The 14,359-nt window shown below is 37.2% G+C and overlaps 1 protein-coding gene across 4 annotated transcripts in view; it reads right to left on the reverse strand.

The window, feature by feature from the left end:
• mtf2.L (metal response element binding transcription factor 2 L homeolog) overlaps nt 1–14,359 on the reverse strand; it is a 28,874-nt gene that overhangs the window by 9,770 nt on the left and 4,745 nt on the right. For all 4 annotated transcript variants that reach the window (XM_018258566.2, XM_018258565.2, XM_018258564.2 and 1 more), the window contains exons 2-12: nt 12,887–13,085; nt 11,802–11,883; nt 11,227–11,322; nt 10,237–10,337; nt 6,179–6,327; nt 5,664–5,759; nt 5,332–5,400; nt 4,290–4,413; nt 1,229–1,296; nt 828–995; nt 186–297 (exon numbers count right to left, since the gene is read on the reverse strand). In XM_018258566.2, the coding sequence (XP_018114055.1) occupies nt 186–297; nt 828–995; nt 1,229–1,296; nt 4,290–4,413; nt 5,332–5,400; nt 5,664–5,759; nt 6,179–6,327; nt 10,237–10,337; nt 11,227–11,322; nt 11,802–11,883; nt 12,887–13,085 (1,264 nt within the window). The remainder of the gene's footprint in view (nt 1–185; nt 298–827; nt 996–1,228; nt 1,297–4,289; nt 4,414–5,331; nt 5,401–5,663; nt 5,760–6,178; nt 6,328–10,236; nt 10,338–11,226; nt 11,323–11,801; nt 11,884–12,886; nt 13,086–14,359) is intronic.

Genomic DNA, 14,359 nt, shown 5'->3' on the forward strand with positions numbered 1-14,359 from the left:
ACTCTTTAGATAAAGGGTGAGGAGAGCACTCAGAGAGCAAAAACTGCTGTGATCAAAGTTTTTTAATGCAAGACTACATACCACCTTACACTTCAAATGTTCTTGGTTTAAAAAATAAAAAAAAGATACCCCAGAAAACAATTTCAGTGTAGAATTTGTAGTTCAGTTCATGAGAAGGTTCTTACATTTGCCAGAGCTGGAGTTTCACATGGCTCATTTTGCAAAATTTTCCTCCTGTGAGAACCTGGTGGTCTTCCAACAGGTTTCCTCTTTTTCACCTCACCATTGTTAATCTCTCTAAAATAGTGGGTAAAAAATAAAATAATCAGGACAGAGGATTCTTTTCAGGAAAATATTTGGTCTAAACGTCATATATTTCTTAAGCGTCAATATACTCATATATTCCTGCTTTTTATACAAATGGTGTTTAATGCTACATGTACTGGAATACGTGTTGCATTAAGTTGAGTACTAATAAATACAGGAAAACTTCAGGCCCATGGCACACCAGTAATTTTCTCTGCTGGCAGAGAAACCCCTATTACTGTTGAGACTGCTTGCATTAATTCAGGACAAAATCAATCTCATAATAGATAATTGCTGTTCACCTCAATGGTATGGGTGACAGGTGTTTCTCTACAGTGTATCACATGCCTAAGAGGCTAAACACTTTTATACTTTTATACATTTTTACTCTTTTGCTCTTCTTATTTTTACATGCACTGCATACTGCAGAGTAACCATTCTAAAGAATAATTCATCAGGACACACATTGTAAAACAGATTCACCATGTGAATATAAAATCTTAAAGGAGGAATCATCTTACTTTGTAACAGGTGTAACCTTTGAAGACTTTCTGCCCTTAATCTTGAACTCATGAGAAGTACTTTCTTCTTTTTCCATTTTAACCGCTGCATTTGGAGGCACTGGAGGAACTCTAATTCTCAAGCCAAACAAATGTTTCTTTTTCTTAATTTCTTTTCCAGACATAAACCTAACAAAATATTAATGGATACATTCATATGTTTCTTATTTTAAAGCTCTGCAGGCTTTGCTAAAGTATTCTCTTAATATACAAATGTATTTAATAGATATAGATAACTACAACAACTGCAGTTTACACTTTACCTTGCTGCCAAGAAAAACTAACAATGCAGCATCAAAGGTGCTAGAATCCTTACCACATTATGTAGTATCATGCAGACAGAATTACAATGAAAAACTTACATGGTTTTATTTTCATTTAATGCATCCAAAATTTGTTCATATCTTTCCGATCTTGGTGTGTCGGCCAGCTGAAAGGATAAACCAGTCAGACCATAAAAATAACATATAGTTGTATCAAGCTTGAAAATAAAATCTTTTTAAAAAAAAATAAATAACCTATAGTATTTTAAACACTCAAGACTGATCACTCATCTTATGAGAATGGTTTAGACTCTCTGGTAAAGGTTTAAGGGCAGCAGCTCAAAACAATCCAAACAAATCAGTTTTAGTTGGCTTACTCTTTACATATACAGCAAATCCAGGATGGTTTTGCATTCAACAAAATCATCTATGCAGAGATCTGAATATGTAAATTAGGGGTTGGATTAATTTTATTTGATAATTATTCTATAATACAGGTATGGGACCTGTTATCCAGAATGATAATGTATCTTTCCGTAGTTTGGATCTTCATATCTTAAGTCTACCAGAAAATCATGTAAACATTAAATAAACCCAATAGGCTGGTTCTGATTCCAATAAGGATTAATTATATCTTTAGTTGGGATCAAGTACAAGATACTGTTTTATTATTACAGAGAAAAAATTTTTTTTAAAAACATTTGGATTTTTTAATTATTTTGACTCCATTTGATTAAAATGGAGTCTATGGGAGATAGCCTTTTTGTAATCCAGATCTTTCTGGATAATTGGTTTCCGGATAATGGATCCCATACCTGTACAGTAGTATAATATTTAGACATACACACACACAAATAATTGCACCCTGTACCCTTTAATCATCTGTTAAAGGATACATAATGGTATAGGCAGCCACCTCATGGCAGTCATAACATATGATCAATGTTACTACTATATAACGGGCAAAAAAAACGCTGTGGCCACATTGTAAAATGCTAATACTGTTTTATCTTAAAAGACAGCATTCCAAAGTCAAATGTTGACCGTAATTATTAGGTACTTGATAATAATACAGTAGAGTACAGTACAGTGCGAGTGTGTATGCGTGCACACACTTGCATTTGGAAGGTATGCTGCAACAGCTTCTGGACTCAATGGTACGAACTAGGGGACGGCATCAGAAGAGGTATGTGCCTGGCGCCCCTTTACCTTTGCTGCCTAGGCACGTGCCTCTTCTGCCTTCCCCTAGTTCCGGCCCTGATAATGACTTTTTTCCAATTACTTTATATTTTCTATGTGCGACTGTTTTTCTAATATTGAAGTGTAAAGCGTAATTTTCCACCTGCTAATGCAGCTCTGGGGGGGGGGGGGGTGACGACCCTGTAAACTGTTCTAAATTGATACATTTAGTTGACACATTTTTCATCTTTGTCCCTGCTGAGTAGAATCCCTGAGTTTCATGAAAGGCAATTGTTAGAATTGATAAACTAGTGGCTACTACTCCAAAGATGCTGCTGAAAAATGTATCAATATTGCAAAATTGTAGCAGTTTAGAGTTTGCGCCTGAATTACTGAGTTGCCAGATTGAAACACCAAACACAGGGTCATTAACTTAGATTTTGAAAAAACTGTTAAAAACAAAAAATGGAAAGTAATTGAACAATCTGGTGAACAATCTGAAAACAATTTAACTGAAAAAAGTGTTTGGGTGAACAACCCCTTTAAAGGGGACCCGTCACCCAAAAAAATTATTCAAAATCCTATATTATCACATTAGTCAAGCAAAATGAACTTATTACTTACACTGTATAAATTATTTGAATCTTGTTTCCTTCCATTTGGGAATTCAATATCATAGCATGCAGGCAGGAGCCATTTTGTGGACACTGTTTTTAAGGCAAGCCTTGCATCATCTCAGAATCTTGTTTGTGCACCAAAATGGGGGGCTTGATGTCCATCAGCATGCTCTGGCTACACAATTAAATGGTAAAGAGAATGGGGGAATGTCTGGAGAGCAGTGACATCTAGGAAGTGCTGAATGGAAAGTGAAAGTAATTGTCTGACCCGCCTCTATGCCCATGGCATAGAGGAGGGGCAGACAATATTTGATTGACAGCTGAGATGTTTAAATGAGCTTACAACAGCTATGAATGCTTTAATAACAAATAGAAATTGGATTTCATGTTTAATTTGAAAAGGACTTTTATTGTGTGTCTGGGTGACAGGTTCATTTTAAGTAAATTTAAAAAGATGAACCCAGCTACTGTGCATTATAATTATAATTGTATTATAGATACACACAATTGAACTTTATGAAAACCCTAATTGTAGTCAAACTTCCCTTTTCCTTGTTATCTCATCTTAGGCTGATCACATTCAACAATATTTTATGAGTGTCCTGCAGTAGTCATTGGTATAAATAAAAGACCATTTTGTTAAATTTTTAGTGTGCCATCAGCTCATACACAATCAGTATTTTCAGAGTTTCAAAAATAAAGCACATGACGAAATAAGGAGTAAATGTCACAAAATGGGAGGGCAGGGGCATATTGTACAGCTTCAAACAAATTATAAACATTGCAAGAAAAATACTATATAATTTACCCATATTTCAGACACATAGGGGCACATTTACTATTTGTCGAATATCGAGGGTTAATTAACCCTCAATATTTGACCGTCGAAGTAAAATCCTTCGACTTCGAAGTCAAAGGATTTTCTGCAATTTGTTCGTTCGAACGATCGTAGGAAAAATCGTTTGATCGAATGATTAAATCCTTCGGATCGAACGATTCGAAGGATTTTAATCCATCGATCAAAGAATTTTCCTTCGATCAAAAAAAGCTAGGAAAGCCTATGGGGACCTTCCCAATAGGCTAACATTGTACCTCGGTAGGTTTTAGGTGGTGAAGTAGGTGGTCAAAGTTTTTTTTAAAGAGACAGTTCTTTGACTATCGAATGGTCGAACGATTTTTAGTTCGAGTTGTTCGATTCGAAGGTCGAAGTAGCCAAAAAAAACCATTGAAGTTCAAAGTTTTTTTCCTTCTAATCCTTCACTCGAGCTAAGTAAATGTGCCCCATAATGTTGCCATCACCCATTTCAATCACCCAAATAACTAATGGCTGAACATACAAATATTAAATACAGTTAAGTACCTACCTCTCCAGGTTGTATTCGATCCCAGTTATCATTTATGTATGTGATGAGTTCAAGTTCTGAATCAAAGTACTTCTTCTTGTGAATAACACTTAGATTGTATAAGCTTAGGTGTGCTATGTCTACCCTAGAATGTCAGATAGTTTTGCTTTAAAACAAAAGTATATGTGATACAGCTTAAATTGGTAAACATTAAAAGATTTGACAAATAATAATATGTCCCCCCTTATGAGCCATTTACAGGAAGGATTTTCTGTAAGAACTAACTGCAGTAAATTAGGACTACAAGATGGGACTATTGGAACTGCCTACAGATAATTTCCCCAGACAGAGTGAAGGTCGTCTTTAATGTCAAGCAACCAATGTAGCATTAGTTAAATAAATATCAGTATAATTCTCTCCCCAAATACAACTTTTCAGTAGCTGAAATATTTCATGCCAAATGTTATGGGAACAATGGGATTTTGGAAATATTAAACAGATACTGACATCAGAAAATAACCTTTTTTATTATCTATTATAACATTGTCTTTGAATGCTATTTATAATTTTGCCATTAAAAGTATTTGCCGGATGCTTTTACATTGCCTTTCATACTACCAAGTTCCTCTATGAGGGAGCTGCCATATTTGTGCAGCAGTAGTCTGTTAGCATTAGAAACTCTGACAGGTTAAAAAGAACAGTCAGGTTGGCAAAACAGTCAGGTTTAGGAACTTCAAGTGACACTTACAAAAGCAGAACTATCAGCGAATAACAATCAACATGACCTATAAAACTTTTGATGTAGATTAATATTTTGAAAAGAAAATTTTTAGTGTCAGTATAGCTAAGCAAAAAACATCTGTTGGTTAGAAATATTTTCTACACGACAAATGTGCTTTATATGCTTCTTCTTTTGTTGGATTCTATCTTAGAGGATGTGCTTTGGCTTTCAGAGCTGGAGCAAAAGATGTGCACAGAAAAAAATTGAAATCTCTGCACAAAATTATGTCACAATAGCACAAAAAAACTAAAAATTTTTACTTATTTACAAATCTGAACTTACCACCTCAGGGATAGACGTTTGAGGTATTCTGGTCCAGAATTGCAGACTGAACAAATAAATGTATAAAATCTGTTGAGAAAGCAGTGACATATAGCGCTCAGCCTATGCAGCATTCAAGGCAATGGTTAACTCAATAAGCTAATTACATGAACAATCATTTTTCAGTCATCAACAACTACTAAATTAACTGAATTTGCATGTGTCAAATCCTTTTTATGTATAGGATCTATTATCAAGAATGCTTGGAGCGGTATGAATAACAGGTTGCCAGATGAGGGATTCTAAATCTGCACAAATGAAAAGTGTTAACTGAATGCATTTATATTTCTCACCTGTCACCAAAGAGCATAGGTTTTTCCAAACATTGCACACAGGCCTCGTGGAACCATTGCTTACATTTGCAGCACTGAAGCATCTTTAAATACCAACTGAAACAAAATTAAAGATTCACAATTGAACTAGGTAGACAACTGTGCTTTAAATAATACAATAGCATATAAGCAATATCAAAAAGTATATTTGCAGGACCTCTAAATACATAGCAATATTTTGTTTTCAAGTCTCAGAGGTAAAGCTGACAAGTGGTTTTTATAAGTGCCAAAAGAAAAATGAGCTAAAATAAACAATGCTTCTATAAGGATCTGCATGGAGCACTGATATTGTTGTTACAAAGTGAAAAAATCAGGGGAAATGTTCACACAGTGTAACTTATAGAATATAATATCTCCTTACAAATGTGCCTTTTATAGCTATTTTAAATGTGAATGACTTTACATATGATGAGAGAGAGACTACATGATTCATTGACTTTTAACTTAGAAAAATGATATGAAGTCTAAATACTCACTCTCCTGGACCTCCACAGTAGCAGTAACATTGCTGTACATTGGTTTTATGGCCTATATCCCATTCCAAGTCTTCCAAGTTGTATGGTAGGCTTTGCTTCATGACTTGCAAGGCTTTTGCATTGGGTCCTTTTTTCAATGCGCCTCCTCTCTATAACCAAGCATATTAAATTAACAGATTTAAAAAAATTAACTAAAATTATATTTGACAGAGTATCCCATAGACAGCCCATGTGTAACCAAACCACAAACATATGGAATACTGTAGTCCTCTCTGTGTTCCTCCAGATCAGTGCTGTCCAATTTATATGGTACAGAGGGTCGGAATTTTTCTAATCTACATGGTGAAGGGCCGATAATGGAAGTCAGTGTTAGCCACTCCCTGTTTTTAGACCACACAAATTTTAAACCACACCCATGTTACCTCAAGACCATGTCCACATTAATAGCACACCAAAAAACAGATGGTTGGTGCTCACTGCAGGGATCAGGGCTGGAACTAGGGGTAGGCAGCTGTCTATGACGCCATCATTGAGGGGTGCACTTTTAATGGGGTTTTTTTTCTTCAAGCGTTTATTTAATAATTTGTTTCAGTAATCATGGTCACTCAGTTGGGTGGATCAGATTTATTTTTGGCTGCTGTTGGCACAGGTAAAGATTGGGGACAGTATGATGGCTGCTGGAGGGCTGTATGATGGATGGCTGCTGAGCTTGCTGGTACAGGTATGGGGGGGACAGTATAATGGATGGCTACCGGCACAGGTATGGGGGGCAGTATGATGGATGGCTGCTGGCAAAGGTACAGGGGGGGTCTGTATTATGGATGGCTGCTGGGCTTGCTGGTACAGGTACAGGGGGCAGTAATATAAATGAAAAAGTGTTGTACATTTTCTTGCTTTCTTTATTTAAAAACCATCATGGTAAGGAGGTAAATTGTAATGCATGACAGGGGGGCGCTGATTGAAGCTCTTGCCTAGGGTGCCAAACTACCTTGGCCCGGCACCGGCTGGGATGCCACTCATATGTGAAAAAATTAAGTCATATTAAGGCATACCCTTAAATCCATATGCCTCCACCTCCCCTGTGTATACTACAGTACCCCAGCATATAATTAAACACCTTAGGGGCCCCTAATAATTTTCAAATGTTAAACCCCCAGAACAAATACCAGGCTTATGTTCCATAGGGATCATAGGTCAGGCAGAGCATGGCAAACACAGGGTGCAAAGAGGAGGCAAAGTATGACACACACAGGGAGCATAGGGAAGGCAGAACATGAAAATCAGGACCAGTCTAATATGTACTACATACAGTGACACAGTGCTGGTGCCCCATTAGCATTTTGAATGATGATGTGAACAGGTGAACAATGTGGGCAGTTTCAGTCTGGGTCTCAGGTGTGAACAGTACAGGGCTTTAGGATATAAACAATAGAGGTGTCACAAGTGTGAACAATGCAGGAGGATCACAGTTGTGAACAGTAGAGGGGATTACAGTGTGAATTTGATTAAACAATGCAGGGGCCAGTTAATCTCTGTAGAGATACCTTTTAAATTTTACAAATGGTAAACAGAAACAGCAGGCAGACTGATATGGAGGGCCATATAAAGTGGGTCGCCAGTGTGACAGCCCTGCTCCAGATTATACACATCCATCAGAGATGATGTTTCCATCATTTAAGTGCTGTTCACCTTCCAAATACACCAGAAATCAAGATGTTTTTTTAAATTGCTTTCTATTTTTTTTAAGTTTTAAACATTTAAATAAAGTTTTGTCCTCTGGTGTCCGTCTAGCATCTCAGCAATCTGGGTTCACACCCTGGACTTTTACAAATTGCTACATTATTTTTGGTGCCCCCACCAAGGGGCAACTTTATCAAAATGTGAGATTAGAGCTCACCACAGAAAAACTCACTCCGCTTTTAAAAATCCCATTGGAATCAATAGAAAGTGGGTAACTTTCACCCATTGAAAACTACAATTCTAAACAAGTGGTTGTGTTTTTCTGCAGTGAGCTCTAATCTCACATTTTGATAAATCTGCCCCCAAGAGCTGCTTCATGAATTCATGAGAATATGAAAAATAAAGACTTTAAACTTCAATACTTGCATTAGAAAAATGGTCAAAAAAAAACCAGAAAGCAGAGGAAAATAGTCTTTATTTCTAGTGTACTATCTGAAAACTGAACTGAAAGTGTTTATAATGTGAACAATAGTACAGCATTGGTAAAAGGACTATTGGATGCCTTCAGTAGAGATTTTCCCTTTTCCATGGGGGCGGGTTTGGATCCCCTTTTCCAGGGGTTGGTGTTTGGATTCCCTTTTCCATGGGGTTGGTGTTTGGATTCCCTTTTCCATGGGGTTGGTGTTTGGATTCCCTTTTCCATGGGGTTGGTGTTTGGATTCCCTTTTCCATGGGGTTGGGGTTTGGATTCCCTTCTCCATGAGGGTGGGTTTGGATTCTCTTTTCCATGGAGGTGGGTTTGAATTCCCTTTTCCATAGGGGTGGGTTTGAATTCCCTTTTCAGTGGGGGTGGGTTTGAATTCCCTTCTCCATGGGGGTTGGTTCGGGATGAGATTTCAGGCCCACTGTCTTCCCCTCTTGCTTCCCAGCACTTTTTCTTTACACACTGCATCATTCTTCAACACCCCTTTCCACAGAAATGGGTGACTAGTGAATCCCTTTGATCTATGCACAACTCTGGGATGATGGTGTTAATGCATGACCCTTATCAATACAAATGAATGTGTTATAATATTGAGGTGTTAATTGTCTTTTAACGCAGCATTATAGACACTCAGGTCAAGATTTGTGGGGAAGCCACAAAAGTCTGGGCCTAGGATGGCAAAGTTTGCTGCCTGCTTTCCACAACAGGAAGTTGCACCAGGACTGCCGCTGGCCCGGGTGGCTCATGTTTCCTCATGTAGAGCAACTTGCAGTGTGTGCAAAGCCCACTTATCAGTTCTTTCTCTTTTGTTCACTCATGTGTGCACCCCTGGGTATGCAATCACAGGTCTAAGGCACATACCTTTGAAATCTTGCCCTAACTGTAGGCCAACGATCTGACCAGTCACTGCTCTAAAGGAAGGCAGCCTCAAAATTGATCCTGACTTCACTTCCCTACTAAATAGGCTTATGGCCCATGGTGAGTGTAAAAAAATAAAAATACAGTATGGTGGCACAAAGGTAAGCATTGTTTCCTTGCAGAGTTGGAGTCCTAGGATGCTACTTGCAAAAAAAAATATATTCTTTGTATATGTTCTCCTCTGGATGCTCCCATTTCCTCCCACACTCAAAACACATGCAGAGAGGTTAATTGACTTTTGAAAAACTGACCATTGTGCTCATCATGCTTCTGATGAAGTTAAATATCAGTCACGAAACGCGTTAAGCAAGTACCTGTCTCCCTGCCCGTGTTTTATATTTGAAATGGATCAATAAAGTTATACTTGTTTTATCAAGTTTGGTTTCACCGTGGACTTTGGTAGTACAATCCCTATTATTGCAAATCGATGTTAAGACAGGTTAATTGACCATTGTGTTTGTAAATGTGTCAGAACTATATAAAGAACAATTATTAAATAAAAGGAAGTAATATAAACAAACTTTTATTGTCTAGGAATATTTCTTAAGACAAAAATACATACAATACTCATTTGTGACACCATCTTCAGATAATCCTTTTTGGTGACGTGTGGGTCGAGAAAAACTGGATCCCCACCCCCCTTCCATTTACAGACCTACGCCAACCTACCACAAGGATGACATCACAAAAGGGGTGGGTCAGGCGTTAGCCTATAAAACAGGAAGGTGGACCCGGTAGTCTAAGGTCTTGGGTGGGGAGAGCAGGCAGAAGAGCTCAACTCGAACCCGTTTGTGACCCGCAAGAGGAGCAACGAGGTTGGCCTGAACATCACGCAGTTCCCACGGGCATAGAGCCGGCCCGCACATCACTAACCCGCTAACCCAGTGATATTTATAAGATCAATAATGTAAATGCAATTTTTGTATGTAAACACAGTCGATATCTAAAATAAAATATTGATATAAAAATTCCCCACCTTTGTTGTAGTTGCAAAAATACATTGCCGACAAAGCCACTTTTCATCAGTGTCTATCACGTTGGGGTCAATTTTTGGAGTGTGGCATAACTGGTGATAACCTGATAAAAATAAGAGCATTTGAAATATTTTTTTGCCCCATATCTTATCCGCAAAACAATACAGTTTCAAATAAAATATTGAATCCACATCTTTAAACATCTTTCTTAGCTAGGTTTACAAAGAAATATTAAGAAACAAAAATTGTTTCAACTGACTACATTGTGCATGTAATGAAAATGTAAACAATATCTTGCAAAACCTTAAGTAAATGAAGCCAGTGACACTACGCTCATAGTTTCTCTCAGCAACTTGACTTTCCTAAATGCCCCGCCAACAAATATCTACTGGTTTTCCGTTTTTACTACACACTTACCATTACACTATCTCTACTAACTCTCAGGACCTCTACAGCCACACTGGTCACACCACCGTATGTATCACTTCATCTCTCTTTTTGATTTTAAGATCTAGCTAAAAGGGCCCTTTTCCCTACGGTCTGCTAAAAACACACAATTGCAACAGTGTGCATTTAATGTGGTGAATTGTTTCTGTTTGTATGTGAAAACGGTTAGGGCTTGTGTTTTTGTTTTAATTTTTTGTTTCAATTATAGAACAAGAATAAATAGGCAAGAATGTATTTTAGGCATACATTCTGTTTATTTCACTCATGTAATTATAATATCTCTACTGGATAGCACTGATAGGGGCATTCTATTTATGAATCTTAGTTGCACAAAGCCTGAAATTGAACAATTTGGCGATAGTTTATTTAAAAGCAAAGTCCCTGAACCCTGTCCAACATTTGCTCAGGACCCCCTTAAGAAGCTTATATAGCACCTTTCAGTGATTCCAGTATAATCCTAGACAGCAAATACATGTTTATACTGAATTACAAATTAATTTATCCAAATAATACATTATGGATTTATATAACATATATAATATAACCTTGGCCACATTTGTCACATATGACGATTTCATTTGGTGCATCAGAATATTCTTCTTGGCATATTGAACAAACCATTTCCCCACTTTCAATGGCTCCTATAAATGAAAGAAATTGAAATACAATGATGAGAATATTAGCAGCACATTAAGGGCAACTAAATAAGTCTGTGAATCATAAGTTGGCCCCTTTGCATTGAGTTATCCCCTACCATCTTGTTAAAAATTTGGGCAAAGGACCTGGTTTACATGGGAAATGTTATAGCTGCATTTTAGAGCTTCCTCAAATAAGCAGTATTGCTGCAGTATAGTTGTTGCAGATTGCATCTATAACAGGTTGCTGTCCATTTGCTAAAGTGCCTGTACAGTAAATAAACTGTTATACATGGGTCAAGGTGCATTGTACGAATAGGATAGCAAAACTAGCAAAAAGGTGAAAATAACATGTTTATGGCTACATATCATCCACATAAACAAGGGCTATAATGATCTGGAATTTATAACATACATTTACTTGGCTTGTGTTTCACACATTCTCATCATATTAAAAAAAAACAAAAAACAGACTTTTACTTCACCTGTCTGTATGTCTTTCCAGAGTATCCACGATTTTGAGCTATCTTCAAATAAAATAAAGCAGCTCTGTCTCAACTTATTTATCTGAAAAAGGACAATATTGAAACATTAATAATGTTCAAGTTTAGACATATAGCCCAGGTGGAGTTTGAGAGTCCCAATACCCCGCAGTGCATCCTGTGTGTTTCTGCTTTGAAAATAAACCCAAAACACATTACTAATTTGGTTCAGAAGAAGGGTACAACTGAGGATTTTTACTTAACACTTGTGTAATCTACTGTATTATTAATTATCCACACTTCAAATAACTGGTATCTCCTTTTTCTTTTCAGGTCAATTTAACATTTCGAAAACCAAAAATAATAGTCCACTTCATCCAAAAATAATAACAGAGACCCCAAATAAGTGAAGCAGAAGACAACAAGCTAACAGGTCCATTATCAGAAAATAATGCATCCTGATCCTATGCTTCTGTACAGTTAACTACTTAGACCTCACCAGCATTGTGTCCTAACAAATACAAGTATACTTTATTTCCTAACCCCTTCCTGATCAAGTTTAGATGCTTTAACATCCCATTAACAAAATAATATAGCCCTGACCTATAACCACTGATCTATTCTTCCCTTTATTTCTTCATTTTATGCCTCAGAGCTTTGAATAGTCAACCCCAATCCATACATTATCCACAGTTTTATCAGTAACACTATGCCTTGCATCATTTCTAATGTGCAGACATTCACCCCCTGTATACTGGGAGATATCACACACACAGCCCTTTGCAAGTTTAGAGACCTATTCAGACAATTAACTGTTTATCCGTTTGTTCTTGCTACCTGTCTGTAGTATTTCTAACTTCTTTGAGAATTTGAAACATCAGATTTTCTCTCCTCTAGGAGATAAACCATTCAAATCAACTGCCTTGTCTTCCGCACTTCCCTTCTGACTTTTAAAAAAAACTTGATTACCCTCGGTCTGTCTCTAGATTGTTTTCAGTGACAAACAGTCCGGATGCTTAAACCTTGAAATACCAATAATAAAAATTAATTGAAGGTTAAAAGGAAAAACTTTTTTCCTCCTATTTTACCTTTTTGATAGTTCCAAGATAAAACAATCCATCTGACCATCTTGCTAGGACATCTTGCCCTTCTTCAAATTTACATATTTGTCTCTTAGGTAGCGTTCCATGCCGTACACACAGCTTGGTCAAGGACTCAACAGCCTTTGGATGTCGATGGAATGTGGATCTTTTAAGAACCAATGACTTGCCCACCACAGTAGCGTCTCTAATTGGAAAAGATACATTATTCAAAATCGAGAAAACTCAAAAGCAGAAAACAATTATTTAATTTGTGTCCAATGCAAAAATAATTCATATAATATAAATACCCCTCCAATTGCAAATAGGATACTACTGGAGTATATATGAAAGGAAGAGTCTCCTATAGGTAGTGGAAGAGTCAACTGCATGTACTAAATTAGAAGGAAGAATGATTTTTTTTACACAGATTCAAAAAACAAAATAAAAGGAGAAGACAACTCGCTGAAAATCACTTACCACTTAAGATTTTAAAAGGAAAAAAACAGTGCCGTCACCCATAGTAAACAATGAGATTTTTGCTTTATATATTCTATCCTGTAGCAGACTGATCAAAACAAATTGCTGATCGGGTGCAATAAGTAACTGTCCTAGTGCAGTTAGTGCCAGGCCTATATTGCCAGGTAAATGGCCTAAAAGATTTTTTCCAGCCGTCAAGCTCTGCTCCAACCTCATATGCCACATTAGAATACTTTTTACATAAGTGCAAGTGTTTTTGTTTTAATTAAAATTAGTCAGTTATGGGTTAGTATCAGGGGCGATCCTGGCCCCTCCGCCGCCTGAGGCAGCAGCAGATGCTGCTGCCCCCCTCCCCCGGAAATTCGCTCTTAAAGTACCAGGAGCAGCATTTTTGCTGCCCCTGGTACCTCGTGAGGCGCTGCCGCCTGAGGCGACAGCCTCAACTTGCCTCACTGGCGAAGCACCCCTGGTTAGTATCAACCACCTTGCATATCTGTGCAATGTAGCACTAACTGCATGGATAACTAATCCTAAACACAAACTGGCTACAAGAACTTGACACCAACCATCCACAAAAGGTGTCCCAACTCCCTTTTTCAGAATCCAACACTGCATATGAACTGAAAATGTTTCCAACGTTATTTATATCATACATGATACTTTGAGAACGTTGGCCTTTGTTTGGGCAGCCATAATTTTAAACTACCTAGCAAATATTCATATTTATCTGTATATTATAACATTTTTTATAATTTGTAATTTAGGCCAGTGTGGAAATAGCTGCAAAGAACTGCTTTTGAAACCTTAAATTCTACTTAATGTTTTCCAAGATATTTAGCAGGTTCATGTAGCACTACAGAGAACCCAAGTCTCAAAGCCTGAATTAAATGTACAACCTACAAAACACCACAGAACTCAATGCTGCTAAGAAATATTGTGAGCTGAATACCAACTGTTTCCTGAAATCTTATCAAACTTAAATGAATGTGGATTACATTATCA

This window comes from Xenopus laevis, chromosome 4L, assembly GCF_017654675.1.
Source record: "Xenopus laevis strain J_2021 chromosome 4L, Xenopus_laevis_v10.1, whole genome shotgun sequence".
NCBI lineage: Eukaryota > Metazoa > Chordata > Amphibia > Anura > Pipidae > Xenopus > Xenopus laevis.